Below are 12,215 nucleotides of genomic sequence, written 5' to 3' on the forward strand. Positions count from 1 at the left end.
GATTCTTCAGCTCTTTAGTCCTGTTTGACACTCTCACAATGCCCTCCTGCCCATCGCCTCTTGGCCTTAGCCAACGTGCCGCCACCGACAAGACCACACTTGCCTTTGGCAAACTTGACCTCAAGAATCACCTTGATAAAGACCAGGGTTATCCTTCTGCCACCGATCGCTTCCAAACTTTTTCCAATGCCTACGGCCGCCGTAAGTACAAAGCCGGAACCATTTTTGATCGTGTAAATCTAATACCAATTTTTGCCTAGGCGATATTAGTGATGCCACCCTTCTTCATTATCGCCCTGCATGGAAAGCTCACCAGTCTCGTCGATGGGCTCGTCAAAAGGCTCGTGAACAGGCCCGTAAGTACAACTCTCACTTCTTGTAATTTCAGCATTTCGAGATTCAAAGTTCTGAAGTCACACACTTGCGCATTCAGAGCCGAGACAGCGAGCAAATACATCCCGAAGAGGTGAAATTTTGCCAGGGCAAGGGCTAACTACCGCGAAGCAGGACGAGCTGGGAAGCAGCGCCAGAAGTTTGAATCCGCAAAACAACGTGCAGAACTCTACAAAAGCGTAGTGATGATGATGACCGGCATCCGTAAGTACCCAATATTCAATCCCTTAATCATTTCATCATTTTTAAGGCCAGGGCAAGGACTGATATTGCTACAGTCTGGGAGCAACGACTAGCAGTTCGACGATTACGTAAATATTGGCGCACCCTATCCTTGGATATCATCCACCCAAGTCCTGAAGACATCGCTGCCTGTGGAGGAGGCGACGACAAAGTCTCCAAGACCCGCGACAGGCTTGTATGTGTAGATCCCCACCCCGTTTCCTGATGTTGTTGGATCATCTGCTCCCTCTAAGGACCCGAGATCTTCAGAAAACACCATGTCTTTTCAAGAAATTACAGAATCCAAAGCTAACATCGAAAAAAGTCCGCCTTATTGATGCAGCTCAAGTCAGATATCAAATACACAAATAGGATCCGCAACTACACTATCAGGGCTATCAGAAGAATCGAGAGACACATTCAGTCGCACGCATGAAGCACTAGCCATCAAGACAGGAAAACGCATCGCATCATAGATAGCGTTTCAACGTACCAAAGAAAAAAAAAAAAAAAAAAAAAAAAAGAAGAAAAAAGAAGAAAAAAGAAGAAAAAAGAAGAAAAAAGAAGAAAAAAGAAGAAAAAAGAAGAAAAAAGAAGAAAAAAGAAGAAAAAAGAAGAAAAAAGAAGAAAAAAGAAGAGAAAAAGAAAAAAACAGAGAAAAAAAAAAAAAAAAAAAAAAAAAAAAAAAAAAAAAAAAAAAAAAAAAAAAAATTAAAAAAGAATTAAAAAAAATTAATCGGCTCCGCTTCAAACATTGAAGCCCTCAAACATTGAAGCATTACCGGACTCTGCCACCGAGTCCGAAGACCCCATCACGTCGACGAGACGCTCTCGCCCATCACTACCATCAACGTTGAACCGCCCGAGTCCTCCTCCGACACGCACTCCCCACCCAAGGCATCTCTTCCGAGCCTCCAAAACTCCCACCCAAACTCCCACCAAAGACCAACCAATCGATCGCGTCAATCGCCAGTCCGATGAAATTTCATAGCTCGTTACGACCACAATGCAGTAACTGGAGCAAAAAAAGCCTACTCTCGTACTCTCTGAGAAAAATCCACATTGTTACAGCCTGCTATTTGGAGAAAGGATCCTGCTAGATCAAAGTCTTTCGGATGGAGACCACCCGATCTCAGTACCATCTGTCGCCAGGTTGCCCGTCAAGCATCTCGATAGTTTCCTTTCCGGGAATGGTTTTGACACCAGGCGGTTTGTACATCCCACTGAAGGGGGCTAGTATTAGGAGGGAAATGCTAGAAAGACAGCTGCTTGCATCACACTTAAGGAGGCTATCATTAGGAATGAAATCCTAGAGTCTGAATTTTAAAACGCTGTTCACGCACCGCGTGCTCAGTATGACCTTGATCCTTGTGGCTCATCGAGAGTAAAAACCCACAGTCCCTGAGAGACATTTGCAGTCTTCGTGAGCCTCGCCTCTATCTAACCTAGCAATTAGCGGGCCGGAATCGTTCGGTGTGACCTCAGCTGCAGCTGCAGGAGTATGTCGTGTTCTTCGAGGATGTAGCCATGATGCGGATGTTTGGAATTTCAGTTGGTATATCATGCACTTCAATTGTGGCTTCGCTTTCGGCCTACGAAACAGAGCCAACCTGTCCCGTTGCTGAAAGCCTCCAGCACAGCATTCACTGTGGCGTTTAGATAACAGTCTCAAGATTTGAGATCCACCAGTGCAAAGAGAGGGCGTGCCTGAGTCTAGGGCTTACCATGGATACCAAAATTCTCAAAAATAAAAAATTTGTTATCCGCATCGCTGTCCATTTCGCAACATCTCATATCCCCGGTTCCAAAGCTGCTGCGTCTGAATTGGTGAAGAGCGAGTGATGCGAGAACAGAACAAGAATCGGGGATGTTGGTTAAGCTGCCGGAGGAGTTTGGCGATGTGGTGGGGGATGGGGCCGAATGAGTTAAATATTGGGTGTGTGGTATCTATCTTCTTTCCGGAATATCTTCTCCGAAGCAAGGGTTGATGTACTGAGTGCGATGCTGTAGTGTAAGCTCAGTGACAATATCAGCGTGGACATGAAGGAGCCTTCCTGCGGTATCCTGATGTCTCCTCCGTTAAAGTTAAAAACCTCTGGCCTGACGGTGATCGTAAATCTCGAGCATTGCGAATTTAGGATAAATCCCCTTGCCTGACCTTGATATACGCGACATTAATATCTGCAAATTGTATGAGGGATGAGAAGTCTTTGGCACCTTCTCATAACACCATATATAGGCACAAGCGCGTCGAGATGGTCAAGATTCGAAGTTGTTGTAATTCGTGGCCAAGGACACTGGACAGTGCGAGTAATTGCGACTATCCTAAATCTCACTGGGGAATTTTGAATACTATTTCAGGTTAGTAATTTGAAGGAGTAATTGAGAATGGGAAATGTAGGCAGTTTTCTCTGCGTTGATGGTAATGTTTGGATAAGCTGGAGTCGTCGTCGTAAATAATCTCGCTTAGTCAGGGTCCGACCTACCACTCTCATTACGTAGCTAGCTCCGTACTCCCCCGTCTCTAAGCAAGCCTTGCACTTTTGCACCAAACCTACAATTGCTTTTGTGAGCAATTCGAGAGCAACACTCAAAACACTCTCAAAATGGAGAATCTCACAGCGGCACAGCGAGTGTTAGCAACCCCCGAACTTCTCGAGATCATCCTCCTTCCACTCTCCCATGTCGACCTCCTCGTCCGCGCCAATCTTGTCAACCACAGCTTCCACAACGCCATCAGCACCTCTCCCCCGATCCAGAAACGCTTATTCCTTCTCCCGGCTATGGACGGCACCGTCCGGGGTCCCTGTCCCTTCCTGCGTGCCCGTGGCCGTGTTCTCAAGCACGTCGATTACCGACGAGGCCAAACAATCGAAACCGACACAAAGGTTCTGATCATCCGATGGGAGGAGTACACTGACTTCAGCGGATTTGATTACTGGAGATCTAGTGCAGAGAAGAAGGCGGCGGTCGAAAGGAAGGAGGCGAGCTGGCGGAAGATGCTGGCTGTACAACCTCCGATTCGGCAACTCATGATATTTCCCCATGAGTGTTGGATAGGATCCGGCGCCGAAGATGCTGAGTGGCTAAGGATGGATGCGTTCGATACGGGGGGGGAAACATGGATCGGGATCAAGTATCGTCAGCTTGTCATCCACCGGGATGGGCAAGGGAGGATCACTCAGACTGGTGATATGTGGGGTTGCTGATATGAATGAAAGCCCGTCTCTTCTCGACCAGGTGCAAGTGCAATCTGAGATGCTGGATAGAATTGCACTCAAGCCAAGCTGAGCCAAGCTGAGAGGGCTTTGATCTGATAGTGATAGCCTGCGAGAGTGGAAAGGTAAGAAAGAAGCAAAGAAAAAGATGATGAATGAGCGTTATTATCAATGTTGGTTACAATTCCATTCAGCACGCCAAGTCGTGATCTGCTCGACACTTTCCACTTCCACAATTTATACGTCATGGATCCAACATGCGGCCTTTACTTCATAACTTCAACTTCAACTTCAACTTCAATTGCAACCGCACACCCCAGCTCTGCAACCTTTCAATAAGCTGACACAACTCACAATATAGTACATAGAACAACAAGCCATGGCCGCCAAACTATCCATCAACGACCTGCTCGCCCTTCCCAACTCCGCAGTCAAGATTCCCAGATTGGGCTTTGGGGTCTATCAATCTCCAAGCAAGCAATGCGTCAACTCCTGCTTGACCGCGCTCAAGGCTGGGTACAGGCACATTGACTCGGCGCGTAAGATTCTTTCTCTGCAACTGCAACTCCGCCCTTCTGGTCGGAATCCTCCTCTTACAATCCCTAGAATACTACGCCAACGAGAAGGAAGTTGGTGAAGCCGTGCGTCAGTCAGGCATCCCCCGATCCGAGGTCTTCATCACCACCAAGATCATCGCAGCCGCGGGTAGCGTGGATAAGACGTACGAGCAGCTGGTAGAGAGCGTTGATAAAATCGACGGCAGCAATGGCTATGTCGATCTTTTCCTGATACATACTGCGAGCGGTGGCTCCAAGGCTAGGAAGGAAATGTACACGGCGCTTGAGAAGCTGTTGGAAAGTGGCAAGACCAGAGCCATTGGAGTCAGCAATTGGGGCATTGGCCATATCGAGGAGCTGAAGGGCTTTGCCAAAGTTTACCCTCCACACGTCAATCAAATTGAGGTATTTCGCTCTAGAAAATGGATTTCGCACAAGCTCATCTCGTAACGTAGCTGCACCCATTCTCTCAACAGCGAGAGGTCGTCGACTTCTGCCACAAGAACGGTATTATCGTCGAAGCATATTGTCCTCTTGTTAGGAATCAAAAGGCTAACGACCCAACCCTTACCAAAATCGCCGAGAAACACAATAAGGCGGTCAGCCATGTGTTGATCCGATACTGCTTGCAGAAGAATTGGGTCCCGCTGCCTAAGAGCGACACCCCATCCCGAATCATTGAGAATGCCAATGTCTACGACTTTGAGCTGTCGAAGGACGAGATGAAGAACATAGATGATCTGGATCAGGGTAGCAAAGGGGCAATCGTCCAGGCTGTTACGAACACTCTGTAGATTCTGGATCGGGTATGGAACGACACTTAATGACCAATAATTATTCGACCAATTTCCCCCCCCCCTCTGCTCCCTCAAAGCATCCTGACTCTTTGTTGTGAACACTTGGCTTCAAAACATGCAAACGCTTCGGCCCGGTATTATATCGATATACTTGCACTCGACTAAAGCTCGAAGTTTTCTTTTAAGGGTTCATGGTCACAGAATCTCAAATTCTTTCCGCTAGCTAAGTCGGCTCGCTTCGCAAACACGTCTCGCTCTTCACTTCGATTTGCCGAATGTTTTGTTGATTCCCTCGTATTTTATGCCGAGGCTTTAAGCGTTTTGATAGGTTGTTTCAAGGCCTTGATGCCAGCGGTAATATACGGAACGTCGCAAAACAATAGTCCTAGCGCCCTAAGCAGGCTAGTCTTGGGTGGCATCGTGAATGGCTTCCATTGCTATGCAGCACAGACGTCGCGAATTTAGGTTTCGAAGAGGAGACATCTCCAAAGACATCTCCAAAGACGAGTTCAAAGCTAGAGAATGTGATGGACCGAAGCATAGCTGGCGAGCAACATGCGTCACGCTCGTTTTGCCGCTACGTTTCCTACCGCTGGCGTGAGGCTATTCCGGCATGGCCTGCATGGACAGCTCGCAACGCAATCATGGCAATGCAGTCCGCTCACTCAATGCTATAAGACCCATCGGTGCGAAGCTATCTCAATACTTTTATTCATATCATCATCTTCATCTCCATCTGCAGTTCAACATTCAAAATTTGCCTCACCATCTTATTATATCCTACAATCCTAACTTTAGTTCTTCCGGTGCGAAGCTATCTGAATACTTTTATCCATATCATCATCTTCATCTCCATCTGCAGTTCAACATTCAAAAATTGCCTTACCATCTTATCATATCCTACAATCCTAACTTTAGTCCTTAACTCAACACCAATTCAAAATGAACGCCATCACCAGTGCCATCATGAGCAACTCGAAGCTCAACGTGACGCTCATCAAGATCACGGATGCCACTCCTGAGTACGTCTCTCAGTTCCCACAAAGTTTTTGAACACTCGCTAACAATACCAGCTCCTTTGTTATGTCCATCGAGGCCGAGGTCACCGGTACTGGGCCCGTAGGCGCCACCATCGCCGAAATGACAGTTGAACTTGTCGGCCCAGGCGGCGCCTTCGGCAAGCTGGACCTCCCCGTCATCAAAACCAGCTCTTCGGGGGCTAAAGTCATCATCTCCAGCCAACACATCAAAATTTCGGACAAGGCCGCTTTCAAAGCCTTCGTTACCGCCATCCTGCGCGACGAGTCCCTGGTCCTCAAGCTCCAGAACGGCAAGGCCCAAGTGAAAGCCATGGGCATGAAAGCCGAGATCGACTACAACAAGGACTGCCCCCTGAAGGGCATGAACGGGCCCAAGACGTCCATCTCGAAGACCGTCGTCGAGGGCGGCTCCTTCAAGAACACGCTGGTGGTCGAGAACCCATCGCCCCTCGAGCTGGACCTGGGCACCATCCAGCAGGAGCTGCGCAACCAGGACGGCAGCGTCATCGCGACGCAGTCGGGCAAGGCGTACCTGTCGCGGGGCCAGTCGACCTACGACGTCGAGGGCAAGCCGTCGGGCAAGGCGGCCGGGGCGTCGGCGACGCTGGTCGCTACCGGCGTGGCCGAGAACAACTGGCACAACGAGACGATCCAGGCTTTCCAGGTGCCCGTCACGCTCCCTGCCGAGCTGGTCACCATCTGCGCTTGAGAGTACCTGCGCACGCAGCAACGCATACTCCTTGGGTGGGGTAGGGTAGGAACCGGCAGAGGGGGATGGCTAGATGCTGGCATCGTTTAGCCTGGTGGTAGAATTTCTAGTATGAGCTAGCTAGCGAGAAATTCCCAGATTGTTCTCCCCCGTACATTTCAGTCATTCAGAGCTGTGCAAACCGTATTTGAGTAGCGCTCGCTATCTCTCTCGTTCGGTCCTTTTCCCGGTCCAGAACATTCAAGTGACGGAGTGATTATTACAGCCGTCGTTGTTTTCATCTCACGCCAAGGTAGGTTTTCCGCCAAGGGAAGCGAGGAAGCTTACGAGATAAGTACTTTGGTAAATACTACGTATACGGGACAGGTCCGCTCATGGATTGATTCATTTATTCGCTACGCATCTCCTTTGTCGTATCTCGGCTCGCAACTGACTTCCTTGCTTCATTCACTCTACCTTTCCAATTAACTCTCTCTCCTCCCCCCCCCTTCTCCTCACCGAAGAACTCTAAAAGTCGGAATCTTTTTCCATATCATATTGCATTAAATTACATTATATCACCGCACGTTATATTATATTATAATATATTGTATCACATCACATTATCAGCTGCGATAAAGCAAAGCAAGGAAAAGTAAGCTCGAAGGGACCTTCCTTGTTCTTCTTGTTCTTCTTCTTCTTCTTCTCCTTTCTACCTCAACTCCCAACTCCCAACCCCCAACTCCCAATCCCCAACTCTCTCTCTCTCTCTCAACTCCCCCCCCCTCTCTCCCCCCGCCAGTAGTCAACTTCTCCCCACCCACTCACCACCCACCCACCCCCTCCCCCCCCTCAAAAGATTCCATACAGCTGTATCTGTATATATATACCCATCGCCTTCCACCACACAGACACAGACACAGACACAGACACAGACACAGACAGATAGTACCATGTGAATGTGAAGGCAGACATGCGTGCAACGCGATTCTCCCATCCGAGATCCAAGACCCGAAAACCCGAAAACCCGAGTTCCGTTCCGTAAGGGTGCTACTGATATACTACTGATTTACTGATATTCTGTGATACTGTTTCCCCCCCCTCCCCCCTTTTACCCCTCAGAACGCATCCACCACCGCATCCAAGTAAGGGACTCGTGGAGGCGGTGGACGGTTGGTTGGTTGGTTGGTTGGTTGTTTGTTTGGCTGGTGGTACGGAACCCGCTTCCTTGTTCGTTTGGGACTTGGGGGTCAAGGGGGCCGTCAGATGTCTCTAGGTGGAGGAGAGGAGAGAGAGGAGAGAGACGAGAGAGAAGAGGGAAAGGGGGCTTCGCGATCAAGATAGAGAATAGAAACACAGAAGTGGTTCTTGTAGTCCGACATCTATCATCCCACCGTTGCAAATCATCAGGACAGACTCGAGACAAAAAACGGGATTTGTATTTGATTTTTTTATTTTGGAGTTGGACAGATGCTACGTGTTGAAAGGTGTGGACCATCTCTCCACGCCAGGAAGCTCGGCTCTCTCTCACCCATCTTCCCGTACATGAAGCATGAACCCCCTCTCTGGCAGCGCGCGATTGCCGCCGAGATAGCCATCTCCCCATCCCCTTGCTCTGGCTCTCGCTCTCAAACCCCCATCCCTATTCCCCTCCCCCTCCTCATCGGAATCGAGATCGCGCCCGTCCTCATCCTCGTCCTCGTCCTCGTCCTCGTCCGCGTCCGCCCTCAGCAGTCTCCAGGGCGGCGCCACCCATCCCGTCTTCGTCTCAAGCGCCTCAGCAGCCTCCGCGACCTTGACTTCGAAACCCGCGGTCCACTTCCCCTCTAGATCGTCCCCCGAATCCTCGCTTCCGCTTCCGCTTCCGCTTCCGCTTCCGAGCCCCTGCTCTGAACCGCCCCAGGAAGCGCCAAAATCCTCCCGCAACACTCGGCCCTCCGCACCCTCCTCGAGAATCCAGACTTCCCTCACACCCGAGAACTTGCATCTCAGAACGTCCCAGAACTCGTCCAGACTCTGTAACGTCACGCCATCGATTCCTCCTCGGCCACGAGACCTTCCTCTCTCTTCCCCCGCCGCCATACCCACCCCGACCCCCACCTCCAGGCCCAGCTCCAGTCCCAAGCCCCCTCTTCCCAGCTCGAGGTCTGCCCATCTCCGCTTCTCCTCCTCGACGAACAGGTCCTGGTGGACCGCTATCCGCTCGACGCTGCGCAAGGAGACAGGGTCGGCAAGCGTGTGCACGCGGGTGAAGTTCTGGAAAGTCGCCATATATCCATCCTTCCTAGGAAAATAGAGGATGTCTTTCCGCGGGGCAAAGTTTATGATTGACGGGGTGGACAAGCCGCGCAGGGAGAAGAGAGGTGGGTAGTGGTCCTGGGTGTAGAGACGGGCCTCGGGCGAGACCTGGAGGAGAGGAGGACGTGGCGTGGGAGTCGTGAGCGCGTAGGAGGAGTAGGGGCGCGAGACCTGGTCGCGATTGAGTTGGCGAGGCGGCAAGTAGCTTGCTTTCGGGGCCGAGGCGGACCTGGGGGCGGTGTAGGTGATAGGGACGAGGCGCGGAGGAGGGGAGGCAAAATCGTAGATCTTGTAGCGAAGTTCGGCGGGGAGCCGGGGAAAGGGATGGAACTGGAACTCCCGATTCGCGGAACGCGGGCGTTCCATCGTGATAATCAGAAGGATCGCACTTTGTCCTGCTTTCGCTTGTTGTAGATATGCTGTAGATTCGAATACTCGCTTGCCAATCTAGAATCGTCCGAAGTTGATCGTGGAGTAAATCAATGGCTTTTCCGAGGTAGTCTAGAGTCTGTCTGATATTCAGGCAGCCTTCGTTTTCAAGCGAAGTGGGATGTCGTGGCTTAAGGCGGATTCCTTCCAGAAGGAAAAGAGAGACGAGAGCGGATCGTTTCCCCGCGTGCAGATCCAAAGGCTTGGTAATTTGGTCCCGAATACCTGGGTCCAGATCTTCCGCCCCGGCGGTGCCTCGATGATCGATACTTGTACCACCCCGAGTCGGAAGCATGCACGCCCAATAGAGTATATATAGATATATATAGATATATAGATATATATTTATAAATATATATATATATTGATATACACATGTAGACATGTATATCGGGCAGCCCTTCCAGCTCCCCATACCACTCAAATGAGCTCAAGTGGGCCCTTGGCCCGCCGCCGTGGGTGGTGACTTGTCAGAGTTGACACGATGGCGCTCTAGAGGCTACTGATTGTCCCGCGACGGGCACGCCGAAAAGCTGTCCCGACGACGAATGTTGATCGGATTGCTTCGCTGGCCGACGAGGAGCTGAAGGCGATGAGAAAGAGGTGGCTGGCAGAATACCGTGAACGTTCGTGGCGGGCTTGAAGAGGACTCCGCTGGGGGAATGGGAATTACCGTGTCTTGATCCTGGAGAATGCGAGCGAAGAAGGCGTTTTGGCGTCGAGCATTAAGACAAAAAGGCGAACGACGATGTAGATCTGTATCCAGATTTCGAATGACGAAATTAGAAATCGCATGATTGGGGAAATCGTCATGCCGTCTAAGCCATAAGCCAGAGTTCTAGGCAAGGGCCATTGCCTCCCAATGATACACTCGAGATTCCAAGAAGTTGATTGGATCCAAGTCTGTCGGCGAGGCATTGCTCTGGACTGGCCCAGCTGAAAGGACAAGCGAGAAGTGCAACCAGAAGTAAAGAAAGTGTGACCCCAGCCCAGCCACAAAAACAGATGCACGTGAAAAGCAGATTTCTGCTGCAAGATCCCCATTACAAAAGTGCATATTCGTTTTTCTCCAGCGCTTGAAATCCTGAAGGCCAAAGAGCATGCGTGGGCTATGCCATTAGACTCGATGAAATGACCTTGTGGTGAGCATCTTTTCTGGTACGGTGGTACGGTGGTACGGTGGTACGGTGGTACGGTGGTACGGTGGTACAGTGGTACGGCCCAGCAGGTGCGTCGACGTCCGAGCCTATGAGCGGTTTGTGGTCAGTGGGCATGCCTATCTCTACCCCAACTTTGTACTAGAAAGTATTGGAGCGTCTAGAGAAAGTCGATTAATCATTAACGGATGTGTACCGGTAGTTGAAGAAACACCTCCAGCCCTGCTCGTCGAGCGCAGCGCTCGCGAGGTCCATCCTCCGCAACGCACGCAACGCAAACTGAGCCTGCCGATCGATAAGTCCGAAGACGAGCAGAACGCAAGTCAACAAACCGACATGGTCACTGCACACTACGTACCGGTACATTAGCTACATACCTAGTATGTCGGCTATACACTCAGACTTGGACTGTGCGCATCACTTGAGCGACAGTACTCCATGACGACTGGACATGGAAAAGAGCATCCGGAGGAAGAGGAGGTTCGGCCAGTCCAGGCGGAAAGAACATGATGCAGCGCTTCAGCATTTGCGATTCCAGCCTGGCCGTCCGTCGATCTCGGTGGCGACATCGAGTACCTGCAGCTTCCAGTTGACTGTATCGCGATACGATGGAGGAGAAAGGGAGAGGAGGAGAGGAGGAGAGGAGGAGAGTCAGAGACCGTTGCGGTGATGCAAAGCAGCCCCCAAGACGCAGCATTGGGGACTTGAGAGTTGGGCAACGGCAGGAGTGGCCCCCCCCCTTCATCCGAGTCTCTGACATCCACACCATGCGGTGTTGAGAAGCCCGCGGTTGTCGTTAACCCAGAGCACCTCCCACGCCACCTCTTGGCTGTAGCTCTGGATCCGCGTCAACGAAAGCTTCGACTCTCCGAGCTTGCAGCTGCGGCTCTGCGCGAGACGGAGAAAGCACTCCCAGACCTCTGTCTAGCCATTCCGCGGATCCTGAAGGCGACTTCCTGCGCGGCGATCTGCCTGTCTCGCGAACATCCGATCTTTGCGAACTATCAGCTAATAAATCTCCTGCTCTCTCATCCCTAGCCTCGCCTACCTGATCTTGCAAATGCGCTTGCCTACCAGCAGCTCATTGCCGAAACATAAGCTAAGCTCCCTTTCCAGCATCATTGCAGAGCAACAAGCTGGTCGCAACAAAGCCACACGCTCTGTGTCCGCGGCCATGACGATGCTGCCTAGAGATTGGCTCAGGTCTTCTTCCCTCTCCTCAGGCAGTCAAGTCGAGGGCCCGGAACGTAACCAAACACTCGGTTGACGTCCGTACTCTGACTCCACATACATACCGGTACAACGTAGCAGTAGTATTATTCTTCCAGCTTTATCAGTCCTCCTATTGTGCCGATGCTGAGCCTAAACACGATCCTGACCCTTCCTGAAGCCGTGGGTGGCAGGTGCAACCCTACC

The 12,215-nt window shown here is 50.9% G+C and overlaps 5 protein-coding genes across 5 annotated transcripts; 3 read left to right on the forward strand and 2 right to left on the reverse strand.

Annotated features, from left to right (window-relative positions):
- Positions 1–38: 38 nt before the first annotated feature.
- On the forward strand, positions 39–1,051 carry L3040_002314 (uncharacterized protein; the record flags this gene model as incomplete). The annotated part of the gene is made up of 5 exons (XM_066155509.1): positions 39–201; positions 261–356; positions 505–597; positions 672–811; positions 941–1,051. The coding sequence occupies 5 exons, from the start codon at positions 39–41 to the stop codon at positions 1,049–1,051; spliced, it is 603 nt and encodes a 200-aa protein (XP_066012508.1).
- A 2,170-nt stretch (positions 1,052–3,221) lies between these two features.
- Positions 3,222–5,184, forward strand: L3040_002315 (uncharacterized protein; the record flags this gene model as incomplete). Its single annotated transcript, XM_007289786.2, has 5 exons — positions 3,222–3,804; positions 3,942–3,958; positions 4,195–4,372; positions 4,440–4,795; positions 4,846–5,184. The coding sequence occupies 5 exons, from the start codon at positions 3,222–3,224 to the stop codon at positions 5,182–5,184; spliced, it is 1,473 nt and encodes a 490-aa protein (XP_007289848.2).
- A 945-nt stretch (positions 5,185–6,129) lies between these two features.
- Positions 6,130–6,936, forward strand: L3040_002316 (uncharacterized protein; the record flags this gene model as incomplete). Its single annotated transcript, XM_007289785.1, has 2 exons — positions 6,130–6,209; positions 6,261–6,936. 2 exons carry the CDS (start codon positions 6,130–6,132, stop codon positions 6,934–6,936), a joined length of 756 nt encoding a protein of 251 aa, XP_007289847.1.
- Positions 6,937–8,442: 1,506 nt separating this feature from the next.
- Positions 8,443–9,579, reverse strand: L3040_002317 (uncharacterized protein; the record flags this gene model as incomplete). The annotated part of the gene is made up of 1 exon (XM_007289784.1): positions 8,443–9,579. The coding sequence occupies one exon, from the start codon at positions 9,577–9,579 to the stop codon at positions 8,443–8,445; it is 1,137 nt and encodes a 378-aa protein (XP_007289846.1).
- A 2,016-nt stretch (positions 9,580–11,595) lies between these two features.
- Positions 11,596–11,975, reverse strand: L3040_002318 (uncharacterized protein; the record flags this gene model as incomplete). The annotated part of the gene is made up of 2 exons (XM_007289783.1): positions 11,596–11,791; positions 11,848–11,975. The coding sequence occupies 2 exons, from the start codon at positions 11,973–11,975 to the stop codon at positions 11,596–11,598; spliced, it is 324 nt and encodes a 107-aa protein (XP_007289845.1).
- Positions 11,976–12,215: the final 240 nt, after the last annotated feature.

The sequence above is a fragment of the Drepanopeziza brunnea genome, assembly GCF_022702325.1.
Source record: "Drepanopeziza brunnea f. sp. 'multigermtubi' strain 214-2 chromosome Unknown ctg3, whole genome shotgun sequence".
Classification (NCBI taxonomy): domain Eukaryota; kingdom Fungi; phylum Ascomycota; class Leotiomycetes; order Helotiales; family Drepanopezizaceae; genus Drepanopeziza; species Drepanopeziza brunnea.